The 11,730-nt window shown below is 40.3% G+C and overlaps 2 protein-coding genes across 2 annotated transcripts; both read right to left on the reverse strand.

The window, feature by feature from the left end:
- Positions 1 to 822: 822 nt before the first annotated feature.
- LOC131677046 (ornithine decarboxylase 1-like) lies at positions 823 to 2,519 on the reverse strand. Its single transcript, XM_058956566.1, has 3 exons — positions 2,020 to 2,519; positions 1,106 to 1,879; positions 823 to 1,044 (listed from the first exon to the last, which is right to left on the reverse strand). Exons 1-3 carry the CDS (start codon positions 2,454 to 2,456, stop codon positions 939 to 941), a joined length of 1,317 nt encoding a protein of 438 aa, XP_058812549.1. The 5' UTR covers positions 2,457 to 2,519; the 3' UTR covers positions 823 to 938.
- Positions 2,520 to 4,359: 1,840 nt separating this feature from the next.
- Positions 4,360 to 5,881, reverse strand: LOC131677047 (ornithine decarboxylase 1-like). The gene is made up of 3 exons (XM_058956567.1): positions 5,387 to 5,881; positions 4,558 to 5,328; positions 4,360 to 4,496 (listed from the first exon to the last, which is right to left on the reverse strand). The coding sequence occupies exons 1-3, from the start codon at positions 5,821 to 5,823 to the stop codon at positions 4,391 to 4,393; spliced, it is 1,314 nt and encodes a 437-aa protein (XP_058812550.1). The 5' UTR covers positions 5,824 to 5,881; the 3' UTR covers positions 4,360 to 4,390.
- Between the last annotated feature and the right edge of the window lie 5,849 nt (positions 5,882 to 11,730).

Consider the following 11,730-nt stretch of genomic DNA (forward strand, 5'->3'; position numbering starts at 1 on the left):
CGAAGCTAAATAACTTTGTTCGGTTACCTCCAATCATTATGCAGCTTTCAACTAAGTTGTTCGTTTTTCCGCCTCTGTTTAACACAAATCACAATTGACCCAATCTCATGATGTCGTTCCAGTGTGGCACCGTCGACAGAAGAATACCGACATACATTGTAACTTCCATAAAATTTGATCGGCTAGTTTTTTTCACATCAGCCTTTTTTGCAATTCGCTTCAAAACTGATAATCAATTTTGAAAGTAATTAACAGAAGAACAAACTCCAGCTTAAAAACTTTTTCATTAAACCTACCCTAACCAAGGCGAACCCGTCGAGGGCCACTTCATCAAGGCAATTTCCCATGTCGTTTGCCAGCTGTTTACCAACCAACATACTGAACAGATAAAGTAACGCATCAAAACAAACGAACCGATAGGTACCGGGGAAAAAAATCGCACATAAGCTGCTGCAAAGATTTAAAGCCCACTTCTGAAATGGAAACTGATAATCTACTACTACCTGATGCGCTGTTGGCCATGCTTGATTGGGTTCAAGGAAGAAGAGGTAAAATTATTGCATAATTTTCCCATAGCACCTACTGCACACAGCAATCGATCACCTACTGGTAGGTGTGGGAGAGTTTGACGGTGTGTTTTCACAACTCAGTGAGCATGTATCAGCTTACTATGCCTGTAATCCTGTGGGAATTGTGCCGATGAGGCGAAAGGGGATCTATTTTCATGCATTGCTTAGCCCACCCCTGTGTTATGGGAAATGTTCTTAGCAGGGATAAGATAATTCTCAATATGTTACGCAAAATGATTTTTTTGTCAATCACAATAGATTTTTTCATCTATCAGCAAATGGAGGAATTGAGGGCTATAGTCCCTTATCTATCATTCATATAATAGAGGCTATCTAATAATGCTGCTTAATGCTCGCTATCAATAAACGTCACTCGAACGTCAATTCTTCAAGTTTATTGTTGCTGTGCAAATATTGCGATTCCCGTATTAAAAGATCCGGATTGTCAACCAAAGAAATTGACTGTAGAAGATCCCTACAATTTGGAATAAAAATAACTATTGGTCGCCACTCTAATTCTAATCGTAAATACTTACCATACACTCTTTCTTATGAAGACAATAGATCTAGGCAAACAGAACCCATTGAATCTGCAGGAGTAAACCTTCGTGTATGCTCCTAGATTTTCGAACACAACGTAATCCGAGATGTTCAGCTCCGGCAATGAAATGTCCGCTGCAAAGACATCATTCCCATCACAAGTTGGTCCGTAGAAGAAAGTATTGTACTCAGGCCCGCAATCACTGCGTTTCTTCCAGATGATCGGCTTAACCGGCTGGTCGTGATACTTAGCACTGTAGAACGTGCCGTAAATTCCGTCGTTGAAGTAGTAATATACTTTCTCGATAAGAGCTGGGTTATCAGCACTTCGAAAAACTCTCTTCCCGTGCACCGGTATCACCGAACACATACAGGCTGCTGTGTAATATCGACCAGGTTCCGCTATGATAGTCCATCTTTGTTCGTCCGGAAAGAACTCCTCCAACGCCCGGTTGATATGGGCGGCGTAAATCGGGACGTTGTTGGAATCTTTGTCCCCATGAAATCCCCCGCCCAAATCAATATAATTGAAAGAGAATCCTAGCGAGCTGGCATAATCGGTAATCCTCCGACCCGCTTCGATGGCTCCGTAGAAGATTTCGGGATGTTCGCAACCCGCTCCAACATTAACACACCAACCGATCACATTGATTCCGAGTTCTTTGGCCAGATCCAAAAGTTCACGGGCTTCCCTGTTTGGATTGCAACCGAACTTTACACCGAGAGTTGCTTTTGTTTTTGGCAAAACAAAACGGAAACGAATTAGAACCCTGTAATTTAGGAAGTATTCATGAATAGACGATCAGTGTAAGTGATATACGTCACCTAGGGGGAAAGCACTCCACACTTCGGCTGAATGCAACAACAGTAAATTTAGAATGCATTTCCCCTTGTGCGACACAACTCTTACTCCGCATCCGAATAGTATTGGTGAATTTTCCGCAGCTCAAATTCGCTGTCAAACACGGTTCGTAATCTTTTTTCCCTGGCATATTCTAAAGATTCAATAGTTTTGGCAGGCTGATTAAATATAATGCGCTCACGATCCACCCCAAACCCTAGAACCCGTTGGCATTCAGCCTTCGATGCACAATCGTATCCACAGCCCAGCAGAAGCGTAGTTTCAACAATCGAAGCCTCGTTGTTGCTCTTGATGGCATAAAAGGGACGTACCCTCGGCAGATGCCGTATCCAGTCGTAATGCCGTTTCACAACCGTGTCCAACTCAACCAAATGCAGTGGCTCCTCTCGTGGTCCTAGCGCTACGACCCGATCTACCAGTTCCTTAGAGGAAACCGAATCATCTACAATTTCCAAACGACACTTCAGTACGCTGAGAACATCCATGGCGAACTGATGATAAAAAGGAAACAAACAGCCACCGTGCGAAGTGATACGATGAACGTAATTTTTGGCTTGCATAACATTTCGGATAAGATAACGGAATCGGTGTAACGCAATGAAGTTTTTTATGTACATACTTCCTACGTACACCCAAAACGCGATGTGCCATTTGAGCCAATATATTCTGATTCTGATTCCTGATTCTAATGAGAATTTTGCATTGTAACTGGTATAATGCATAGAAAGCGATATTGGTCCGGGACAAAAATACATTAAATGGCGATTACACCACAGAAACTTATACAAACCCACAGTTGGGAATGTATTAGTGAATTTAACGATATCGGAGAATTAGTATTGAAATGACTCCTCTCTAATACACATGTAAAGGACATCTTCACTCGGATACATATGCGCTCTGAAAATACTAATACACGCTCAAGGACCTGTTTCCATTTCGCCTTTCTACTGATCACATGCTGCATATTGGAGAGAACAGTTTATAGCATCATCAAATTGAAGGGTTGTGGGTGATGATTATGTGTTGATTTTATGTTGAGCTTTCGGCGTTCTCTCAACCCTAAATTTACCAGCGATATGCGAATTCTAGGCGCTAGATAGGTTCATAAATGTTAATAATGATTAATGATTATTTAAGCGCACTATACGCAGGAGAAAGTTACCTATATGGGAACATTGGGCTAACAAATTTCAACATTTGTCTGATAGAAGCCGCCCCCCAATTATTTCTGGTATTCCTCATATCAACAGTACTTTCAGGTGATATCATATCAGTATTTGGCAGTAAAAGTATTTAAGTTTAAAGTATCATAAACTATAAGGGCAGTGATGACATGGTTTTGCACTTTTGAGCATCAGTGGCAGTTACTCATTTCAGTTTGTATTATTTCCCGAACATGCGAATCCAGCGCACACAGGTAACTGGCATCCCTATCTCTACATACAGAGTTTGACAATTAGGTTTTACATCATAGTTCATTGTAGAACTCAATAGGTAACATCGTTTTTCAACCGATCAATGGGGGTCAGTTTGACAACGTCAAAATCGCTTGAAATGTCATCAACAAATACCAGTAGCAGTAGACAATAGAAAACAATGCAAACTTTCTCTAATTTGATCGAAATTAAAGTGCTTCTCGTTTGTATTTAGACAAATTTCGTTAATTTTGTTACAAAGTTTTTTATGTTGACTACGCCAATATGACGCCATGTCATCCAGCGAGCGCACATCATCACCCTGGTCAACGATCATCGCAAATCAATCTGAGCACAAATAATTTTCTTCCACTCTTCTCTGAAGCATAGAATGAGAGAGCGATGATTTTACGGCAAAACCCATTCGCTATGGGAGAATAACGCGTATATCACACACTCTCATAAACGCAAACTGTTCACGCGTTTAGTGTGGTTGGAATTGAGCTGTTCGCAGACAAAAAAGCGTAACTGTGTATGAAGACAGAACTTCTTACAAACACCACCTTTTCTATACAGTATTCATGTATAGAATGCACCACCTTTTTTGGAGTCTCAGCAAGCAAAACCAACTAATACTTTTACATGCGGGCAGATAATATGGTAGCGTGCATTCTCAATCAATTTATTTCATCATGAATCAAGCTGTGTTGGTATAATGCAGTAACTATGCTTGGTCTACAATGCGAAGAAGGAATGATTCTAATTCGGAATATGCACGAAAGGATGTAATGCCTTTTTTGCATTGGGAAATTGTTTTGGGTGTATGAGGCATTCAAATGCCCCGAATTAGATTTTAATCAAGTTGTACATCTAGTTATTCGCAAAACGTTAAGCATAATGATAAATAGATGTTTATTTAAACGAAATGCGAAATACAATGGCTATTGTCCATAAAAAAGCTTGTTCAAAATTTTACTTAAAAGCCGCTTTATTCATGGCCATCATTCAAATACCAATTTTTCAATTTTATTATTTCTTTGCAAATATTTCGATCCCAGTATGGTACGATCCAGATTGTCTTCCGATGAAACTGAATCTAGTAGATTCCTGAAATTTATAAAATAAATAAATGCAAGCATATTATCTATATCTAATCGATAATACTCACCAAACACTCTTTCTTACGAAAACAATCGATTTCGGCAAACAGAAACCGTTGAATCTACACGAGTGCACCCTCGAGTATGCTCCCTGAGATTCAAACACAACATAATCCGATACATTCAGCTCGGGCAATGAAATGTCCGCTGCAAAAACATCGTTTCCATCACACGTTGGCCCAAACAAGAAAGTCTTATGCATGGGTCCACAATCGTTACGTTTCTTCCAAATTATCGGCTTAACCGGTTGGTTGCGATATTTGGCACTGTAGAACGTTCCGTAAATTCCGTCGTTGAAGTAGTAAAACACTTTCTCGATACGAGCGGAACTGTCCGCACTCCGGAAAACTCTTTTTCCGTGCACTGGTATCACCGAAGTTAGAGCCGCTGCGCAGTAATACCGACCGGGCTCCGCTATAACTGTCCATCCTTGACCATCCGGGAAGAACTCCTCCAACGCTCGATTGATATGGACGGCGTAAATCTGGAAATTTACATCTTTATCCCCAGGAAATCCCCCACCTAGATCGATCATGCTGAAAGAATATCCTATTGATGTGGCGTAATCGGTGATCCTTCGGCCTGCCTCGATGGCTTCGTAGAAGATTTCCGGGTCTGAGCAACCTGACCCAACATTAAAACACCAACCGACCACATTGATTCCAAGTTTTTTGGCCAAATCCAGAAGGCGGCAAGCTTCTTTGTCTGGCTCGCAACCAAACTTCACACCCAAGTTTATCTTGGCCTTCCGCGAATCGAAACGATAACGTATGAGTACCCTGTAATCCAGAAATAATTTCGTATGAACAAATAGTCAAAGTAATGAACAATTCTCACTCCGCCTCAGGATAGTATTGGTGAATTTTCCATAGCTCATATTCGCTGTCAAACACAGTCCGTAATCCCTTTTCCCTGGCGTATACCAACGATTCAATAGTTTTAGCTGGTTGAGCGAAAATAATTCGTTCGCGGTCCACTCCAAACCCTAGAACCCGTTCACATTCAGCCTTCGATGCACAGTCATACCCACAGCCTAGTAGAAGCGTAGTTTCAACAATCGAAGCATCGTCGTTGCTCTTGATGGCATAGAAGGGACGTACCCTCGGCAGATGTCGCAGCCAGTCGTAATGCCGTTTCACAACCGTATCCAACTCAACCAAATGCAATGGTTCTTCCCGTGGTCCCAGCGCTACGATTCGATCTACCAGTTCCTTGGAGGAAACTGAATCATCCACAATTTCTAAACGGCACTTGAGAACGCTAAGCACATCCATGATGAACGGATGATAAGATGGAAATGACTTGCCCGTTGAAATAGCTCCGGCTGTGATGAGCGTAACTTGGTGGTTTAAATAACATCACTTATTAGATTACATCTGTGACGTAACATTAGGTGATTTAACCCTTTTCGTTAGCACGTTGTTTATAAACAGTAACATTTAGTAAAAGTAGTTGCAGCTACGCTGATTGGTTTGAAATCAAGCTTACGAAATAAATAGATTCGTTATCTCGAGATGTATCACGAAAAATGATAAGGTTTGACCACAACGTATTCAGCCTATGGTAAATCTATCGGGCTAATTGTAATTGATCTCAATGTTTTCAATATGTTGGGTTTAAAAGGGTTAATAAGTAGGTCATTAGGACAGAGTGATTATTATTTTTCATATGCGAACATAATATTTCTTATTTATATAAAAAAGGTACACTAAAACAAATAACACACGTTTAGACTCGTATTCGTCATGTGTGTAGTGTCGTTTGAAACATAGTGAACGACTAAAACACAACCAGGTGATATTTTGAAAAATCTGTGCGCGGCCCGTTTAAAAATCTGTGTCTATCTGTGTTACGGAAAACGTACAAACTTGGCTGAAAACAAGATGTGGTGACCTTTTTTTGGTTTTACGTGAGGCAAAAATTAAGCGCAAGGTAAAAAATTGAGAAATCTGTGCTAATCTGTGCATTGTAGAAGAAAGCTGTGGAAACCTGCGCATTAAAACAGAAAACTGTGGAAATCAGTGCAGTTTTTGCAATCTGCTCAGCATATTGAAAATCTGTGAAACACAGATAAATCTGTGCACCTGGCATCCTTGGATCCAACATCAAACGAATCGGAACAACGAAGTATGGTCGTCGGACGGATTTTTCTGTTCACAGGAACAAACTTGTTGACAGACCCCTCGATGAGTTGTCAAACAAACGTCGTAGTGGATTGTCTAATATTGTACAACATATTGTTAGGCGCATTGTTTACGACATGTCGATGAACGATAATACATTCATGATACATCAGCACAGTGTCATTTCCATCAAATTGCGGATCGACCTTACGAGGTATGGCAACGGTGTGATTTTTGTAAACCAGCTGTGTTTCCATTTTTCTCGCTGAAATCGGCGCCGTCGTAAAATTTTCGGGGACGGCGAAAACAACTCCAACCACAGACTAAACAACTTTTATCGCGTTTGATTTTAACTCCTTTTAAACGGTAGCACCTTGCCGACAGGTGCGACGTCGTGTCTGTGCACCATGTTTGAAGAAGCCCTCTAATGGAAAACAAAAACAGTCAAACAGCAGTGCCAACGGGCTGGTCGGCACACAGAGACCGGTGCATGCGAAGCCAAATTAATGTTTGTCTCAGTTCACCGCTAGTAGGCAGCGCCAGGTGCAACGGTCGTATTTAAATCCGAGAAGACAACACGCGAGCTGCGGAGATTCTTGATGGGTCGTGAGAATGAATCGTATAAGCGGCCTATATTACCATTCAGGATTTTTTCCAAAAAATATCAAACATTTTTAAATTCACTTGGTAATGATATCAGAACTATCGAAATTTGATGACCCCTGTGTTTTACTATGATGATGAATCGTGTCTGATATTTCTCGTCGCACTCGTATATCCGAGAATGTTTCGAATCAATCGCTTAAATTGTTCAGTCTAATTTGTATCAGTTAGGGTCGATTTTTTCACCTTCGTTTAGCGCTTAAGCCAGGTTTAAACGTACTGGTGAACCTGATTTAAAAGTTAAGCGAGGGTGAAGAAATTGGCCCTTAGACCAGTGATTCTCAACCTGGGGTCCGCGGACCCCTAGGGGGCCGCGAAGTCGTCGGGGTCCGCAGCAACCCAGGGCGATTTCTAAGGGGTCCGTGGTAAGAAAAAGGTTGAGAACCGCAGAGTTAGATGATTAAAGATCAATTAAAAATCGAAACGGATTGTTTTCGATTGGATCTGGTACTTCTACCTATAAGTTATCGCACTGAGCCGTGTTACATGTGCCATCTTTTTAAAGTAATATTTACTGTAGTTTACCTTATTTAGATTACCTAATAAGTGAATACTTTCCGCTACGAGGGCTACGAGCAACATTCTTAGATTCGAAAGAGCCGTTATGCAGAACACTACACGGTCGATATCAATAATACTGTACCTAAAGATAAGAACAACTATTCGGCTTCGCTATACTGACCCCATTTTCTTGCACACCTGATATCTGAAAACTTATGATTATTTTTTTCTTGCGTTTGTTTTCAATGTCCTGTACCTTATATGAATAACTCAAGAATTTTAACATGGGACACTTTGTCGACTTTAGCTTGTCTTCGTCTTGCCAAGAATAAAAAAAAATGTTCACATATGCACAATGAATTTGCTAAACTGGCCATTCTACAAAACTTAAGAGGAACCTCCGGGAAGCACACAAGCAGTGTGCCTGTCGAAATCACCCAAAAACTTACCACCTGTTGGACGCGCATGCGATGATCAAGCGGAATAAATAAATAACATGTTTCACTACCGCGAAGATGCAGGCAGCCAAAACACCTTGCAACATAACCGAACAAAAACATATTTTGGAGCTACTTTCCATGTTTCTTTTTGTATGATCTTCGGATGCTGTCGCGGTCTCGGTTGAATCTTTAAAACTTCAATGTTTTCCGTTTTTCTTTGTTCCCTCAATCATCTTAGTCCTCCCCGAACGAACACAGCTCTAACAAAAAAGGGGTCGTACTTTATTAGCTTAAGGTTTCACTCAATTGACCCCGGTCGAACCTACTCGTAGAAACCTGCAGCACCCACCTGACAGTAACTAACCTACCGGACAAGCCTGAAACGGTTGGCTGTGTCATTGAGAAAGCCATTGTGCGCATCGCTGACGTACCCCGGAGAAGTGCGGGTCTTTCATCAAATTCTAATTTATAGGCCGATGCTACAAACGTGAGTTTGCCTGATGCTGCTAGAGGTGCTCACGAAGTTTTTCTAAGGCAGTGCCATATGGCAGCGGGCAGCTCGCGTGGTAGGCCTTCATCGTGAGTACGGTTGACGGGGTTCAACAAAGTTATTTTTACTAGAATGTCAGTCAATGTGAACCCGTTGGGCCAGGCTTCCAAGGTTATCTGTGTGAATCTGTGAAATCCAGCCTTTTCAATGCTGAAAATTAAGAAACAGTCACTTGAACCAGAAATTAGGGTCAATGTGTTCATAAAACATATTTTTCCCTTTTTCAGTATATATGCCGCAAAACATTGTAAAATTGAAACACTTTTTTTCAATCAAGTTCAAATTATGCATTCATTCATACAATCATATAAAATATCAATAGCATATATTATTTCAAGTATTTTCCTTAATTTTACTTCTCATGTCCACCAGTTGCTAAAATTATAGCTTCCGGACGACATCTGCAAGTTTTACGCAGTCTTCCCATGAACATCGACAAGTTTGCACCCGTGTACAAAATTTCGTGCACGCGTTCAACCTCAAACATGCTTTGTGTACAGGGTCGCATCGACCACCGAACCCAAGCGAACGGTGTACAAACTTAGGTTTAAACACCGTGTGCGTACATAAGAAAGGCACTCACAAAACAGAATGAGTCAATGCTAGTGATGATGGGTGAGAGAAAGAGAAAATTAGTATCAATAACCTGTGTGTACGAACACCGCGTACGTACCCGAGGTTCGGTTGTGCAGACGAACATGTGCTCGTGTTTTGGTACGCATTAGCGCGTTCGAGTTTGCACACGAAATAATGGTGTAGGATGAGCACAGAACAAGAGCAAACATGGTGTTCGATGTTCATTTGGGAAGACTGGTTTTACGTAGTTGTTTACATATCCCTCAAATATTTGGTAGTTGATGCTAGTAGAGATTGATATTATGGATAAGAATGACAAACAAGCATTGTGTAAATTGAATAATATAGCTACGTGTATTGTTAAGAGAGACACGATATAAAACAAAATTTAATTTTTAAATGCAGCTAGTATTATGAATCCTTGGTTGTGGTGTGTTTTACAAGGTACAGTTATTTCAACTGTGAAAAGCAGGCGAAAGGAATCTGGCAACAATGAACGCTTGTTGTTTTTAGAGTTACGGCTGGGCCTAGTAGCGAAACGTCAGAAGTGCAAGAAGTCTGTTCCCTAATAAACATCTTATGATTCAAGAGCCTAACGACCTGTTCAGGGTATCATCCAAACAATGTGAAATCGTTGCACTATATGGGTCAAAGTTCGTGTATAATATTTTTTTTCGGGGTTGTCGTCTCTTCTCTTAGATATTGCGTATGGCCGAAGACTGCATATCAAGAAGACTGGCAACTCTGTCCAGAATCTTGAGACAGTAACAGCAACGCCAATTGCGGGTAAAGGTGGTACTTCCCATAGTGATGCCCACACTTTCACATGAAGCTTCCTACCTTCCTCCAATAGAGGCGCTGTAACCTCTATCGATTCTCGTTTGTATGGGGGAAGGAAAGAGATATCAGTTTTCTTAATATGTAGTCTTCGGTATGGCGCTATGGTGATGTGTGTTTCAACTTACTGTTTTTGTATCAGTATTATGTGGGATGCCACATTGGAATCTGTGTGTCGATAAAAAAAAACTTTTTACCATCTGTGACAAACAAAATCTGTAAAAATCAGTGTTAAATTTCCAAAAAATCTGTGAAAAATCACAAAATTACCGAAAATCTGTGGAAATCTGTGAAATTTTATAAAAATGCCAAAAATCTGTCATCTGCGAAAAAGAATCTCGACAAACATGTCAAATGGTCCTAAGTGCAAATGAGTCTCTCGTTGTTTACTTTCTCTTTCGATTATTACGACGTCATTATAAAACATTTCAATATTGTTTCAGGGTATATCGACAAACTCTGATTTCGACTAGCTTATTATGCTAACAGTTGAGGAATCAGATTTGGTTTCGTTCTCTGAGTTCCTCTGTTTCGATAGTCGTTGCTGACAGTGTGCTTACATTTCAATGTTTTTTTTCTTGAAAAGGGCGATACTAGCAGTGACGCCATTCAGAGAAAATCAACCGTGAATATTTCCAGACTTGGTTTTAATATCTATTTAAAAACTATTGTGTTTTTTGTATCCTAGATTGCATGATTGAGTGATCAAAACTCAAATCTTCATAAATTATTTAATATTATTAAATTAAATTTTGTTTTTGCTACATAAATTGACAAAATGATAGTATCGCCCTTTTGGCGACTGTTTATTTTTTCGGTTCCACCTATCACTATTGAAGTATCGCCCTTATGTTTTTTTTACAATAACTACCGTTGTTCACCATCGATTTCGTCAGGGTTTTCTCAATAGCGATCATTGTTACTATTTACAGCGGTTTTTTGCTTGACTGGGAGCAATGGTAGTTATTTATGTGAAGTTATTTATACGAAATCCCGATCTGTCAATCAAGCAAAACGATACGAAAATTATATTTGCTGTTAATATCATTGCACCACCCATTTCTGATTAACTCCGAATTACTCAACCAACCGGTCTGTAATATCCTCAATAATTAAATTCTTTTATGCACGTTACAAAAGTTTCCAATCGGCATGTCCATACTCACTTGAAAGCGAAACCCGCCAATTCTGCCGTTTGTATGTTTTATGTTGACAACATTGGCCCACCCAGGGACAAGTTCCCATTACTCACCGGCAGAATCGTTCATTTTCGTACATCTTCCTCGTAGTAACAAAAAAAAACAAACAGCGGCAAACAAGAATCGATTGTTGAAACCTCTGTGACCCGAATCGTCCTGTTAGGTCATGGATTGTATTGTTTCATTTTCCGAAAAAACATGGCACCAATTTACCTGCATAATACCTGAAAGCAAGTCGAACCGAATTGAATGGTTCCAGTAAAAGCAGATACCTACCGCTCTACCGACCTAT

Source organism: Topomyia yanbarensis, chromosome 1 (genome assembly GCF_030247195.1).
Source record: "Topomyia yanbarensis strain Yona2022 chromosome 1, ASM3024719v1, whole genome shotgun sequence".
Lineage (NCBI taxonomy): Eukaryota > Metazoa > Arthropoda > Insecta > Diptera > Culicidae > Topomyia > Topomyia yanbarensis.

Excerpts from the sequence above, each read along its gene's own strand:
- LOC131677047 (XM_058956567.1), bottom strand. The coding sequence starts at position 5,823 with ATGGATGTGCTTAGCGTTCTCAAGTGCCGTTTAGAAATTGTGGATGAT. Across the intron at positions 5,329-5,386 it reads CAATACTATCCTGAGGCGGA|GGTACTCATACGTTATCGTT; the intron begins GTGAGAATTGTT and ends TCTGGATTACAG. Across the intron at positions 4,497-4,557 it reads TTCGTAAGAAAGAGTGTTTG|GAATCTACTAGATTCAGTTT; the intron begins GTGAGTATTATC and ends TATAAATTTCAG.
- LOC131677046 (XM_058956566.1), bottom strand. The coding sequence starts at position 2,456 with ATGGATGTTCTCAGCGTACTGAAGTGTCGTTTGGAAATTGTAGATGAT. Across the intron at positions 1,880-2,019 it reads CAATACTATTCGGATGCGGA|GGTTCTAATTCGTTTCCGTT; the intron begins GTAAGAGTTGTG and ends CCTAAATTACAG. Across the intron at positions 1,045-1,105 it reads TTCATAAGAAAGAGTGTATG|GGATCTTCTACAGTCAATTT; the intron begins GTAAGTATTTAC and ends TCCAAATTGTAG.